This window comes from Danio rerio, chromosome 25, assembly GCF_052040795.2.
Source record: "Danio rerio strain M-AB ecotype USA chromosome 25, GRCz13ab, whole genome shotgun sequence".
Classification (NCBI taxonomy): Eukaryota; Metazoa; Chordata; class Actinopteri; order Cypriniformes; family Danionidae; genus Danio; species Danio rerio.
The window spans coordinates 17,353,051-17,369,218 of NC_141045.1; the positions used below are offsets into that span (position 1 = coordinate 17,353,051).

Here is a 16,168-nt window from a genome sequence, read left to right on the forward strand (position 1 = left end):
TGTCCTCTGAATACATGTTTCAAAAAATTAATCTTTGGTTGAGTTTTTAATATTCAACATTTACTCTGATTTTGAATCTTGCACCTAACAAATATCCTTATTTACGAAAAAAACTAATGAAACTAATAAAAGCTAAACTAAAACAAAACAATTTCAAATTAGAAACTAATAAAAACTTGTAAATCCACCTCTAAAAACTAATTATAGCTAATTAATTTTGAAAAGAAAAGGTCAAAGCGAAAATAAAACTAAAACTATTATGACCTTGTAGTGCTCTGCTTTTTTTAAACACTTGAACAGTTCTCGCGTTTCTGCAGCGCAATAAAAAATTATTCTGTGCACATGTACCTTATCACACAAAACAAAATGTTAGTATATAGCCAAAACAACGTAGACATTTTTTGACATTTTATTTGAACCCTGAGCTAAGTCATGCACCGCTGAGGCGTTTACTGTTGAACCTTTTTGTCTCTTAGAGTACCATGTTATATCCACTTTCAAGAGGAACCCCCTCGAGCAGGCCTTCAGGCGGCCAAACGTAAATCTCACAACCAATCACCTAATCAATCAGTACTGGATTGCTGTAAGCCACAAGGCGCCAGCATTCCTGTACGATCTCTTCCTCAGGATGTCGGGAAGAGAGCCCAGGTAAATCCAACCGCTTTCCCCTCCCTCCGGTCTGGCTCTCCGTCCCGTCTCGCTCTCTCCGTGTTTTTGGGCAAGGATGCATAACCCAATTGGATACTGGGTTCTGCACGCTTCCCCTCCACACATGCGTGCGTGTTTGTGTGTGTGTATGTGTGTGTGTTGTGTTTGTGTAGTTCAGTGTTTAAAACCGCTCTTGTATGTTGTATACCTGTATTCCTCTTTTCAGAGTACTGCATAAACATGACGTTCAAGACCAACCCTTTAGAACAGGCTTTCAGACGCCCCAATGTTAACCTGCGCTCCAACCCTTTTACCAATCAGTACTGGACCACAGTGAGTCACACCCTTCCTGCCCTGCTGTATGACGGCTTTCTCATGTTGACGGGTCAGAAGCCCCGGTAAGGCCTTCGGTACCCCCTTTTTTTTCCTCCCTCACCTCCAGCACTGGGTGTTGGGTGCGTGGTGTGGCATGACTGACTGACCGGTCGGTTGGGAAGGAACTGGCCGGTCGACTTCATGGCATCGGACAAACGCTGATGGGCGGGGCTTCCATTAAAGTGCATGGAGTCCTTTTTGTTGAAAAGATGGATCCATCCCATAATTCCATTTTTGTTTTTTATTTTTTACTTTTGAGCCATGCCATTAAGTCTTCAAGAGAGATTTTTTTTGGTCTGATCTAGAGATGCACCGATCGAAATTTAGAAAAAAAAAAAAATTATGTAAATTCAGCCAATTTAAGTTAGGAACTTGTATACAAAATTGTACAAACTTGTTTTCTATCCACCTGACTACTGCGGTTCAAATTATGGGTTGTGTTTGGGTAAAAAATAGACTGTTTTTCACATTTCCAGATTTCTCAGATGCTGAAGTTGTCACTAGCTATGTTTCCATCCAAATATGTGAATTAAATGTATGCCCAAAACTGGAATATCACATAAAATATGTGCAAATAAAGCACTGTTTCCAACCAATCAATCAAAGAGAACAAAGTCATAACCTCCTGATTAACTGGTGCCCAATATCAACAGTAAAGATGGAATTTTACTGCGTTAGGAGAAGCTGCATGAATCTTTTCTTTATTTAACACATTTTTCTCAGAAGACAAATGTCAACATGAAATAAATGCATCGAGTGTTGTTAGAAGGCATGAGACGTGGATAGAGCACAGATGCTCTTGACAGTTCTGGAGGTAATTGATAATTGCACATTGTTTCTTACCGAATAAAAAGTTTAACCTACTCAATTATGCACAAACGTTTTTTTATCTGCATTTTCAAAATCTGCAATTTCACATTCCGCATTCATGCAAAATGGATGGAAACATAGTCAAGCAGGGTTGTCACAATACTGGAATTCGGTACCAATCGATATTAGAATTTTAAAACGTCCATTTCCTGCTTACATTTGAGCGCTGTTGAGGACGCTCTTAAACAGCGCTGATTGACCATTGTGTTCACGTGCTCATCAGTTCACTAAACTCACCGAGTATAACCACAGATACAGGGACACTGGAGCGTTTTAAAGCCATGATTTATCAGCGGATCGCTCGTATGTCAGCTTATAAACGAACCAGCTGATCAACTTGACTTTGAAATGCTCCAGTGTCCCTGTATTTCGGTTTACACTCAGTAAACAGCAGTGAGTTCGATAAACTGATGACCTTCACGGCCAATCACTGTCTTTTATGTCGAGCACGTGAACACCATGGCAAATCAGCGCTCAAATGCTCGCAGGAAATCAACGTTTTTAAAATTTACTGAAATTATAAAAGAAAAATTTATCAATGGTGTTATCAAGACTTTCTAAAAATAATTGTGTGAGACTAAGATAAGAGAATAAGGTCAAATTTACTGTCCTGTCTGTAGACGCTGCACACCTTGCACAAGTAGTTACTCGTTTTTTGTTATTTAATGCAAAGAGGATATTATACTTGCATAAAAACTTGTAAATACAAAAAAATATTTAAATATTGCAAACTTAAAATGATTTAAGTTGCTGATGACGATGAAACACATGAAAAGGATCCATTTAAGCAAATCATTTTAATTAAATAAAATACATGACATGTGTATTTAGGCAAGGCAAGGCAAGGCAAGTCCTGGGGTCCAACACATAAAATGACAAATTTACATAAGCAATACAAAAACAACAACAACAAACTAATTTACTTCAAAATAAAACAACAGACACAAACACCAAAACCAAAAAAGGATAAATCTGGCTGTAATATTGCATCAGAAAACTCATTTTGGGGTTATTCATGGTGTGCTTAAAGTAATTTGATAACTCTAATACATTACCTTTTAATATTTGACAGGTGTTATTTAGACAATCTCTGTATAATACAGGAAATATGAACACAAATGTAAAATGAAAATAAAATGTGCAGCAGTTAAAGATTGAATCAAGGACGAATGTATTAATAAATAAATAAAAATAATTAAAAACACTGAAAATAATAATTACAAATCTATTTATGAAATATGATGTTATTATTTCTGCTGTTCTGTCATTTTCATTCAGCCTCTCTACTGTTTTAATATCGGAACTCTTTATTGGAATTGGTCAGTTTTCCTGTAAAAAATAAAAATAAAAAATCAGCAGTAGGAATCGGCTCTGAAAAGATCGGTGCATCACTAGTCTTCTCTTGTAGCATAAGAATCATAGTGGAATTTGGGAATGATGTTTTGGGCCAACAGAGTCTGTACTCGCTAAGCAAGTTGAAGTGCTCCACTCGGATCAGATGCGGACTGTTTTTATGCAAATTTTCTTTCAAGCTGATCAGAGAACAGCACTCAGAAGTCGTTGGGACAGGTACCAAACTCTGCTCTAGGAATTGGTTGGTTGAACAAAGGGGTTTTTAAAGCTTAAAAAAAAAAAAAGAAATAAAATGTTGTCTGCATGCTTGTATTGGGTTTTGATTTGTATTTTGTTTTTGGTAATCATTTATTTATTTATTTAAATTGATTTTTGGTGGTAGTTCTTTGTTGTTGATTTTTTGTTTTTGAAAGTTATTTTGGGGGGAAAGCTGTTTGATTTTTAGTTTTAGTTACTTTTTGTAGAAAAAAAAACATTTAATTTTAATCACTCATTAGGTCAATATTTTACTTAGCTTTATAATTTAGCTTTTAAAATATATCATCTTTTTTATTTAATTTACATTTATTTTAATGTTTTTATGAAAAACTTTTTATGAAAAATATACAACTGCTTTATCTTTTAGAAATATTTTTTTATTCCATAAAGGTCATATTTGGCATTATAAGTTTGAAAGCCCCTGGTTCAATCCAGCAAAATACAAATATCAGTTTGTGTCCTCCAAATTGTGCACAAAAGTCAAGAACTAGCTGAATTTGGCAAATATCAATTAAGTTCCAGTATGCAGGTGTTTGGTATCTAGAAATAAAAGGACTGATTTTGCACCTTAAATCTGATTTTGCAATTGTAATGTTTTATTGTAACATCCACCAAATGTATTGAACATTTCTGAAATCTGTCTGCTTTAAGGTGCAAAGATGTTCTGAATTGTTTTAACCATGCGAATGTTTTGAATTTGATTTTTCTCTATTAATAACCTAATGCATGTACTCATTGCCTATCAAACCCAATAGTGATCCTGATGGGGAAACTGGGTGCTTTTTGGACATTTACAGCAAGTTTAACAGTGAAAAGTGAAATTCGACAGTTTGTGTAAACAGACGCACACAAAGACAAATACAGAAATCGTATCTGTAATCTAAAATATGCCCCCAGGTGCCCTTTAAAGATCCATCGTGATCATATTGATGATATTATCATGTGATCAGAGTTTAACCTAATCTTAACGGGAATCCACAGTTGTTTTGCAAAGGTTCGTGCTTCGCTGGTTACTAACCTGGATGGAATAAACTGCAGGATGGATGGGCTGACGAAGTTACTAATTTATTAATATCTTATATATATATATATATATATATATATATATATATATATATATATATATATATATATATATATATATATTTAATTATTTATTTTATTTAATTTTTTTTTTTGCTGAACCTTTTTGTGTTGTTTCATGTGCATGTGGACTGTATTGTTTTTGTTTGTATTTAATTTGTTTTGTTTTACTTTAAAATTTTGAATCTTTTTTTTTTTGTCTGTTTTAGTGGTGTAACAGATCACAAGTCCCACGGTTCGGATCACGTTATGATTTTTTAGTCAAGGATCGAACCATTTTTTGGATTAGCCAAAAAGGGGAGACAAATGTAATGCACACGCACTGCAACACACTTTCGGTTTTTACAGAACTTAGAACTTGTATTTTTATACAAAATAAAATGAAGAAATAATCAGCTGAATAAAAATAAATTGTAAAATATTCAGTGCTGTGAAAAATTCACTCTTACTGTTGCTGATAACGCTAAATGTATAAATCTAACATTGTTTGTGCAACCCATATCGTTTTTTAGTCTCATTTTCAATAAATGATTAGGTTATTAACTCATAAAACTTCATGTTTCACTTCTAAATGGATAATTTTTAAATAATTATTCAGTGGCATATATATAGGGGTTTTTCACTTTTTTATTGAGATAGGATAGTGGAGGATAGACTGGAAAGCATTAGAGAGAGGGGAAGGATGGGCATAGGACCTTGAGCCGGGAATTGAACTTGGGTCGCCCTGAGCACTATGGTGCTATATGTTGGCACACATATGTTGATGGCTGGTTCTTGCCACCCATTGGTCAAATGATGTAGATGCTGCCTACAACTTTCATTTTAAGCATCAAATTAAATGCATATGACAGTGATTTTAATCTTTACCATAAACATCAGTAGTTATATCTAAACTATAAACTATTATCTCAGTACTTCTGTGTTATTTGACTGTTTGTAACTTCATAATTAAATCAAAAGACTAAAGTCTGAATCTTGTCTGAATGATTTTTGCGTTTTTTCAAGCACAGATTTGAATGCAGCAATTCAAAGTATTAATGAACTTATGCAAATCACCATCATTTATAATTTATGTTGCATGGTTGTTGAGATCGCAATCTTTAAATGATTAATCACATAGCTTACGCTGAATGCATTGATGCAGGCTAAACAAGTAGTGACACAAAACACCTTTAATAACCTAAGAAACCCAGCACATCCTGAATAACCTACCACAACTTCTTCTGTCATCATTATATTTTACAGGAAAGCTTAAATGCTTTCATACATGTGATTTGAATGACGCGAGAGGCGATCTCTCTGAGATCATTACAAATTTAGCATTAATTTATTGATGTATTAATCTACAGGTCACATTTGTTCTGAACTGTGGGTTGTGATCTGTACGAATCACGGATCAACCGTGATCTGTTACAGACCTGTTTTATTTTGCTGGGTTGTTTTTTTAATTGTTGTTATTTAACGTTTTGTTTGTTTTGTGGTCACACTTTATTTTGATGGTCCATTTGTTGAATAAGTTACAGTGCATCTGCATGAAAACTAATTCTCATTAGATTATAAGTAGACTGGGGTTGGGGTTAGGGTTATTGTAAGTTGACATGTACTTGCAAAGTGTCTTATAGTCAGTTAAATCTGTTTAGCCGCAGTATCAACAGATATTAAACAGACAGTCTGATAGTACTCAAATGGACAATCTAAATAAAGTGTTTCTGTTTTGTTTTTCAATTTGTATTTATTTATTTTTTAGATCTTTTTGTGTTTTGTTATTATTTAATTTTTTTTGGAGGAGGTGAGATTTTTTGTTTATACATGTAGTTTTGTTAGGTTTGGTTGTGTTTTGGATGTCTTGTTAGTTTATCGGTCTGTTTTGTTTTTGTTTTACTTATTTATTATTCACTGAATCTGTTTTGTTTGGTTTGGTTTCTTATATTATTTTACTGAAGCTTTCTTGGTTTGCTTTGTTTGTTTTATTTTTGTTTTACTGTTTAACTTATCTGTTGGTTTAGTTTGAGTTTTTTTGTTCTTTTGTTTGTTTGTTATTTATTTACTCTTCTTTTTCTTAATTGTATTTGTTTTTTGCTAGATATGTCGTATGAAAACTAACCCATGGAAGCCTTTTTTTAACCTCAGAGTAAAAAAAATGAACCTTTATTTATGTTTTGACTTTATTTCTCACATTAAGATTAATATCCTGTCATTTCAGCTGTGTTTTTCATACATTCGTCTTTATATGACAGAAATTTAAATTTCATAATCCAGTTTTTACAATTATACCAAAATTCCATGGATCAAACTTGATATCACAATACATCGGTTTACTTTGTGTCAAAAATGGGCTTCCTAATAACCTGAATTTTCTTATTTCACTATGTATTTCATGTGTTGTTGTTTTGTTACAATCCCATTTATATCACATACAAGTTGTCATAGACTCTTGTCACCCTCTGCTCTTATTATACCGAAAGCCTGTTTGGGGATTAAAACAAACCGAAAAAAGAGCAAAGCCACATACAGTAGCACTCTTCACTGATTTAAAGCTAATGCTAACATGTCTGCGGCTGTAGGATGATGAAGACCATCACTCGACTGCACAAGGCCATGATGGTGCTGGAGTATTTCACTAGCCACTCCTGGGTCTGGAACACAGACAACGTCACCATGCTCATGAACCAGATGGGGGCCGAGGATAAGAAGGTGTGTGTGTGTGTGTGACTGTGTGTATGAATGAATACACTCTCAGTCTGCCCAACTGGCACAGTTCAGTGAGTCGCATCTGTGATTCTGAATCATGCCAGCTGAAATGTGTCAGTGTGCTATTGGCAAATCTGAGCTTTTGTGTGTTGTGAATGAAGCATTTATTCTTAATATCGGTATAAAAGAGACAGTTCAGCCAAAAATAAAATGCATTCTGTCACCATTCACTCACTTGTTTTAAACATTGTTTCTCCCGTTGAACATAATCGAAGATATTCTGTTATAATGTTGGAAGCCTGTAGCCATACTTCCATAGTAGTAACTGTGAAGTGAATGGCTGTCATTTTTCAAACATTCTTTAAAATATCTTCTTTTGTGTTCAACACAAAATAGAAACTTGTAAACCTTTGAAAGTACTTGGGGGGGTAAGTAAATGAGTTAATTTAGATTTTTGGGTGAACTATCCCTTTAAGGTGAGATACTACAAGTAAAAACAGATTTTATTTTTAGTCAAGTGGAAAGAAAACATCCAAAATACATTTAAATGTTACTTTTTTGAACTTTTTCATTCAATTTGCCATACATCTTTACATTTAAAGTACTTCCATACTTCCATTTTTCTTATCAAACAGATTTCAGATCTCACATCTGATGTTTTTTACAGAGGGATTTGTTCATACATAATTTGAGTGATTAAACTGTATGCAATAATTATATTAATAATCTAAAGCTGGCCAGACCTGTTTTCATCATGTATTATTGCATATTTTATGATTATTTTTACTATTTTGAATGTTCACTGCTCACTGGCTCTGAATACACACACACACACACACACACAGGCAAACAGCAAGTCACAGTTGTTTCCAAGTTAAAACACATTGTTTTTGCTGTTAATAAGGAAGTACTGCTGTGAGAAACACATCAGTTGTTTAACCCTTGTGTATTGTTCAAATTTGATCAAAAGAAAAGATTACAAATTTGACCTTCCCCCATTAGGTAAAACCACCAACAATGACAGAATACATGATAAAATAGTGTCATGGATTTGCAATCAATAATGTGGTTTTAATGGAAGTCAATTGGGCAAAAACAGCCACTAACATAATGAAAGTCTTGTAAATTTGCCAGAGAGTAGGGCTGCACAATATATAGTTTCAGCATCGAGATCACAATGTGTGCATCCACAATAGTCAAATCGCAAGATATGCAATGTTGAGTTGGGATTATAGTTGACCAAAAACCATAGGTCAAAACACATGAGATTATTAGAGACGCTGCAGAATTTGACCTGTGACTGTGTGAGCAATTTAAAAGAGTTTAAATCATTTTAATACCGCATAAAGACAGATAAATTTTATTGAATTTTTATATGATGAAGATTATGCAATGTTATTTAACATTTTATTATTCACGTTCTGTGTCTGAATACTGTAAGACTCTTTTCAGAAAACCATAAAGCACTGTTTATTTCACTTTTTTTCAAGATGAATCCAGAGAATCTTGTTGAACTCTGGGAGACCTGCAAGAATGCTTTCTTTGCCGTTCCAGATGACTTTATTAATAACTTATCCGAGTCATTGTAGAAATGTATGGATGGCGTCGTCCAAGCTCATGGGAGTCAGACACAATATTAATTCTTTTTCCACTGCGCCATGACTTTATATTTTATACTGCACATTATTTCTGATAAGTGACGAGACTTTTGTCTAAGCAAATCAGACCTTACTGTCCTAATTAAATTATTAAAAATCAACTTAGATAGGACGACAACCTTTGTATAGCAAGAACTATTAGCTAATTATTTTGCTCTTTTTTATTATTAAATGACTTTTTATTTCCACTCAGGTATTTAACTTTGACGTCAGGCAGTTACACTGGGCAGAATATATGGAGAATTACTGCATGGGCACCAAGAAGTATGTTCTCAATGAAGAGCTGTCAGGACTCCCAGCGGCACGCAAACACTTGAACAAGTATGTATTCTAGTTCCTCTAGGTTACTTTGTCCATCTAGGCCACAGGTGTCAAACTCAGTTCCAAAAGGGCCGCACCTCTGCACAGTTTACTTCCAACCCTAATTAAACACACCTGATCAAACTACTTGAGTCTTTCAGGCTTGTTTGAAACCTACAGGTAAGTGTGTTGGAGCAGGGTTGGAACTAAACTGTGCAGGGCTTCAGCCCCTCAGGAATTGAGTTTGACACCCCTGATCTAGGCTATAACTATCCTCATTCACAGTCATGTGGGTTTTGCTGCTCCATTGTACGCAGCTGCTGAACTTATTGCATTGTCCACGCATTGAACTATGGTTTCTATGTTCATATAGGAAATGTGTGAAATCGTGTTGAAATGGTGGTTGGAAAGTCAAAGATAAAATGTCCAAAATGCACCTCAGCCTTTATGGGTTTTTAGAGTTGGGGTTATTACAAGTCTTTTACATTATGACGTCATATAAATGAATAAATATAAATAATTTCGTCTGTATATGATGATTTGTCAATAGAAGATTTCTTGAGGTGGATATGTTATTAAATATCAAAAACCATACTTTACATTAAAATTGTTGGCTTTATGTAGGTCATAAAGCCAAGGTCATTAATAATATAATAACACTAATACTGAATTGGTTAGGCATTTTAAAATGACCAAAACAACATTTCAGATATTTTACAATGTCTTCAGTCTGCTGGTTTATCCATTCACACACATTTTTATCATCACATGATAGGGCTCGGCGGTATAATGAATTCCCTAACGCGATACGGGGTTAACCAATATCTTTTAAATCTTTATGGTTTGAGGCCACACGTGCGCATTCATATGAGCATACAAAAAGATTTGGTAAAAAGGAACGAATTGTTTAAGAACGACCCATCACTACACGCGACATGGAGAAACATGCAGTGCTGGTATTGTATGGAAATCTCACTCCTCGGACAAATCCAAGTGGTACTCACTGCAGAGCCACTTGGGCAGAGCTGAGCTCCAGCTCCTCCTTCCTTGCACTTCTTCTAGAAGTGATGTCACTGTGGGTGTACGCATTAAGACAGCTTATAGGAGGAGCTGGAGCTCAAGATCTGACTCCCCCTTGTGTGCATGTGCCTCAGACAGTGCCTGCATCTGTTAAAGCAGTTTATCAAAAACCTTTTATCGATCATTTCTTCCACAATTGACAGCAAGAATGAACATAGAGGCCTTGTCAAATTGACAAGCAGCACCTGAATGTGTTCAAAAGAATTAAAAAGGCCAAAATGGGAAGAATTTATACCGCATTGCGAAAGTAAAACCACCTCATATTCACAGATTATAAGTTCAGTATCTATTACACGACAGTCTCTTCTTTACATTTACATTATAACTCATTTAGCTCTGCGTTCTGGTATGTTATTGCATATTGACTTCAATTACGATTATATTCTAATTATTGTATTTATTTATTTTGTTTAATTGATTTATTTATGGGCGACGCAGTGGGTAGCACGTTCACCTCACAGCAAGAAAGTCGCTGAGTCGCTGGTTCGATCCTCTGCTCAGTTGGCGTTTCTGTGTGGAGTTTGCATGTTCTCCCTGTGTTCGCGTGAGTTTCCTCCGGGTACTCCGGTTTCCCCCACAGTCCAAAGACATGCGGTACAGGTGAATTGGGTAGGCTAAATTGTCCGTAGTGTATGAGTGTGTGTGTTAATATGTGTGTGGATGTTTCCTAGAGATGGGTTGCGGCTGGAAGGGCATCCGCTGCTTAAAAAACTTGCTGGATAAGTTGGCGGTTCATCCCGCTGTGGCGACCCCAGATTAATAAAGGGAGTAAGCTGACAAAAAAATTAATGAATGAATGAATGATTTATTTATTTTAGCCCATTAACTGGAGGATATAATTTGATTTGTGTGTGTGCGCCAAGTGTTTAAACAGTTGGAGGTTTAAACGATTATTAAAACTTAAAAAAAAAAGTAAAATAATAAATAAATATGTGTTTGTCCAACTTTTTTTTTTTTATATCCTGCTGTTAGCTACTCTTTCAACAAATAACAATATAAGAATGATAATTATAATGATGATAATCACAGGGAGGGAAACTCCAGTGTTTGAATTAGATTTTGCTCAAAAACTGTTCAATAAAGTTTCAGGCGTTCTCACTTAGATTTGCTTAGCATTTATAGCAGGTTTGGCATGCTGTCCTAGGAGAGAACCCCGAGCTCGAAAATACTTGAACCCAAGGCTCCCGCCCGGTCAATAAGCATATATAAGCTTAGAGGCCCCTTAAGCCTAGCCCCTTAGAAAAGGGAGGAAAAGGAGGAGATAGAGGGGTGGAAGGGGGAATTCTTCCAAAACGAAGATAAAGCAGTAGGGAGAAAACAATCCATTTATAGTTAGCTGGGATCACTCTGATTGGATTATTACTGATTAGTCTGTGAAACTACACTTAAATAAAAGCTTTAACTCTCAAGTAACCATTCGTGGGAAAATACCGGATATATATCTTCTACCGTCATTCCTTCTAAAAATACTGAGATTTTTTGCCATATCGCCCAGCCCTATCACATGATCTCTTACAGCAAAATCACATGACCTTTTTAATGCGCATACTGAAATTTGTTGAAAGTGTTTCCCTCCTAGTTTATGTGCATCTTTTCTTATCGTATAAAAAGTTTATCCTACTCCGTAATGCGCATATGTTTTTTATGTGCATTTTCAAAATTTATGCACATCTTGATGTTTCCATCATCAGTTTTTTTATGCACACATACAAAATGCCCATAAAATAGGTGGATGGAAATGTAGCTATTTGAGCTGTCGTTATTAAAACTTGACATGTACAACAAAACCTTTCTTTGTCATGACAGCTTGACATTACCAACATAACCTTGTCATAAATCTGTCATAAACATGATTCTCATGAGGCCATTTTAATTGTAATGAATTGTATAACAGTGTCATTCATCTTTTTCTTGACCTCAACTACTGTGGTACAACTGGAATTTGTCAGTAAAATATTTCTCAATGTCATTTAAATATTAATGGCGCTGTTCTAAAATTAGTTGAAACTGCATCGACACTTTTACTGAGAAATTTAAATGACAACTCATTTCATTTCACTGATAAAAAGAATAAAAAATATTCATGATGCAATTATGTTGAAATCTTTATAGTTATGTTTATGACAGATTTTTGACAAGTTATCCTGTCCTATCAATGCCAAGTTGTCATTACAGACATGTCAAATAATGCCAGCTAATGACAATTAATGACAGCAGTCGCAAGCATGTATAAAATATCCTTCATATTCATGACATGTCACTTCATTATTACCCCCTTCAAATAAAGTTAATGAAAACTCCAATATTCATATACTATGTTTCTTTTCCCACCCCCTAGGCTGCGGAATATTCGCTACACTTTCAACACTGTTCTGGTGGTTTTAATCTGGCGCATTTTCATCGCCCGCTCGCAGATGGCCAGAAACATCTGGTACTTCGTGGTCAGCTTGTGCTTCAAGTTCCTGTCTTATTTCAGAGCCTCCAGCACCATGAGATACTGAATCCTCATCTTCGCCCTCATCATCTTCTCCTCTCCTAACTGCTATGCACACGTTTCTGCTTCGCGACACTCCAGACTCTGAGGTACAGACTCAATATCCGCTGTCCTCCCCTCGAAAGGGCGCAAGTGCACTCACACTGCTAAATAGAAAGCATGAATTTTTCAGGGTTTGAGGTTTAAGACGCTCTCTCTCTTTCTGCGTTTGAGCACTTACTGTAACCCGTTTCACCTCCTGAGCGCAAACAGGTCGTGGACGACTTGATAATTATAGTTTACATACTGTACATGCTCATATTTGTCATCGCCAATGGCCCCGTTCCAATCCATGAAGCACAATGAGTAAAAACACACAAACAAAACAAAAACAAGAGATGGCTTTGTCTCGGATCTGTGCCTACGTTCAGAAATGCTCCCAAACGTCTTTGTTGGATTCGTCTGTTTCTGCCTTACTTCTTTCCGATACCTCTCAAAACTCTTTGAGACTAAAGCGATCAGCGTTTCTGCTAATAAATGTCTTTAGCGTCTTATTGTAGTTTCTTTTGTAGTCAATGAACGAAATTGGAGGCTGTGAGGGATTAAAGTGCAAAGTGTTTGAAGGGTTGGTTCAAATTTTCTGATTATTAATTCAATTTATTTCTGTCTTCGGATGAAAACATATAAATGTTTTTAAAAGAAAACATAAAGTGGACTCCAGTGGTTTGAACTTCCGAATTAGCAGTTACCTTTCAGCTTTAAAAGGCTCTAAATGATCCCATCTGAGGAATAAGCATCTTGTCTAGCTAAACAATTGCTCATTTTGTTTAAAAATGTTACATATTTACACTTGTAAACCACAGAAGCTTGTATTCCAAAGCTAGAGCTAGACAAGTTTGTTTATTTATTTACATTATTTATGTATGTTTTTTTTAAAAGTGATTGTCTCGCTAGATAAGGCTCTTACTATAAAAATTTAAAATCATTTAAGAAATCACATTGTGGTTCTCTCTTAAATCTATTCTGAGCGTAGTTTTTAACAGCAGATGACGCTTTAGGCTAGTTTTGAACTGTACGCTAAAATGCTCATGAGGAAGTTGACTAAAATTTGCCTTTTAAGAAACATGGTAATTGTAAACAACTCACTATGAACGCTTTTGTAATTCCCTTAAATCTTTCCTAACTTTATTTATTAATATTTTTGGTTGTAGCGGTATTAGTAAGAAAATAGATGCAAGTATGTTTGTTTGTAAAGCATACAGCACCATCTGCTGCTAAAAACTACGCTCAGAATTGATTCAAGAGTGAATAGTGATGCTTTTCGAAAGTCTCAAAATAATATTTTGTACTATGGAAGTCCACCATATTGAGGAAAATCCTGCATGTTTTCCTTATTTCTTTCTTCAGTCAAAAGGAAATGAAGGAAAGTTTAAAGTTAGAATCTTGAACGACAAGCGGGTCAATAATTTAATTATCAGGACATTTTTCATTCTGAAACAGTTCAGCTGATGAAATAGACAAAAGCTCTATAAAACAGTCCATCACAACATTTTTTTGTCATATTCAATATGGCGTCTAATATTTATTTGTGCTACTTGACCTTGGTTGGCCTTTTTTTTTTTTTTTCAAAGTAATCAAGCTCATTTAGTCAATCATTTTTCACTTATTAGTAAAGCAGGCTTGTTTGTTTTTCTCAAATTTCTGACACGATAAATAAAATTAAAAGGTAACGACTACAATTATAATTTCACACTGACGAGTTGTGTTTGGAAGACAAAATTGCAAGATTGATTGAAGATTCTGAGTTTAAATCTTATAATTAGGAGTTAACGTTTCACAATTTTTTTTACAATCTAGATAAAAATTGCAAGATACTTAGGAATAAATAGTCTTCATCGTTTTAAAATGTTACAAGAAAAAAAGATCAAAAGTCTACATAGCAATACCTAAACTCACAATTGCGAAATTAAGTCACAGTTGCGCTGAAATCAGATAATTGTGAATTTATCATTGTTATTTATCATTGAATTGATCAAAGTTACCATCTGAATGCTAGAAAAACTCAAACCTCAAATTGTTCAACAGGTTTAGTCTTTATGAATAATGAGCCTTATTAATAAACATGAACCCAGTGAATTTTCATAGATGCTTCTTCGTAAACGCTTAAAAAAATCATTACGCTTACATTTTATAGATGATGCGTGTTAATTTCCTCTTGCCATAACTTATTACTACTGTTCAGGTAATAGGCTTTTGTACATTACAAACCAAATATACCAGCTGTCTACTATTTTTTTTTTTTAGCGTTCTTCATCACTTCAAATTCATATCAGAAGGTGACGGCGGTTCGTTTTAACTGGATAGTGTTTTTGTGTCTGAATGTGGACGTAATGTGAAAGAGCAAACGGATGAATGTTTTGTAAACCATTTCTGTACTTCTATTTTCGATAAAGCACTGTAGTTTAACGTTGTCCGCTACAAAGTATTTTTGAAATCAGTAGGAAGTGATTGTTTATGACGAGTGAAATGAAGAAACGTAAAACGTCTGTGCTTCGGATCACCGTTCAAATCGAGTTGCGTTTTTTTTTTTTTTCCATAACTCTTTGCACATCTTATTATCATAGCAGGAAATGCTAGTTGACGGATATTGTTACTGACTTTGTGGATTATAGATGAGCTATTCTGTCTTTTCTATTAACGACTGATTTAAAAAGAAAATACAAAACACAAAAAAGGATCCTTGCCTTCATTTTAGCTCGTAAATCAGGATCCTTATTTTTTATGTGGGGTTTTGAGCGGAATGGGGATTTTTGAACGAGTATTGTGTATTCAGGGTCTAATTAAGAGTATTTTTACCCCGAAATTGGGTAATACTATAGGAAAAAATGGTTATATTGTTATAGTATATTAGGCATTGTCATCACTTCATGTTCCATTTCCCCGAAAGCATTTTATAATATTGGCATTTCCTTCATTGTTATAAAATTGTGTTGAAGTCAGGGTTTGATAGGACAGATGTAGTGTGTTCAACTTTTCTTTGTTTTGTCTGCCTTATTTATGTTTTTTTTTTTCATTTAATATCGTGTAACAATCAAGAAGTGAGTGAATTGTATTCCCCATAATGTCTGCTTTCTTGGAAAAGTGTATTTGCCACATTAAAAATGTCAACAGAGGGTTCAAAATCAATGGGTGCCTTTTGTTTGTAAACCAAAAGAAATGAATAAACTATGTGAACTTACTTTAAGTTTAAAGAGTCGTAATTTAAGTTGTAAAAATTAACCATCATTCATTCATAGTTGCTGAAAGGGAACGTAAATATTGTGATAATAAGCGGCAAAACAGCGATGCTGATGTCTCGGAGAAAACATAATAATAGGCC

At 34.8% G+C, this 16,168-nt stretch overlaps 1 protein-coding gene across 10 annotated transcripts in view; it reads left to right on the top strand.

The window, feature by feature from the left end:
• Positions 1 to 16,027, top strand: part of far1 (fatty acyl CoA reductase 1) — a 52,130-nt gene extending 36,103 nt beyond the window's left edge. The window contains exons 9-13 of one of the 10 annotated variants that reach the window (XR_015525621.1): positions 477 to 648; positions 875 to 1,046; positions 7,152 to 7,281; positions 9,130 to 9,257; positions 12,655 to 16,027. Coding sequence is in view for 3 of the 10 variants with exons in the window: in XM_087310625.1 (XP_087166751.1) it covers positions 477 to 648; positions 7,152 to 7,281; positions 9,130 to 9,257; positions 12,655 to 12,817 (593 nt within the window). In the remaining 7 variants the exon portion in view is untranslated. 10 annotated transcript variants of the gene reach the window in all.
• Positions 16,028 to 16,168: the final 141 nt, after the last annotated feature.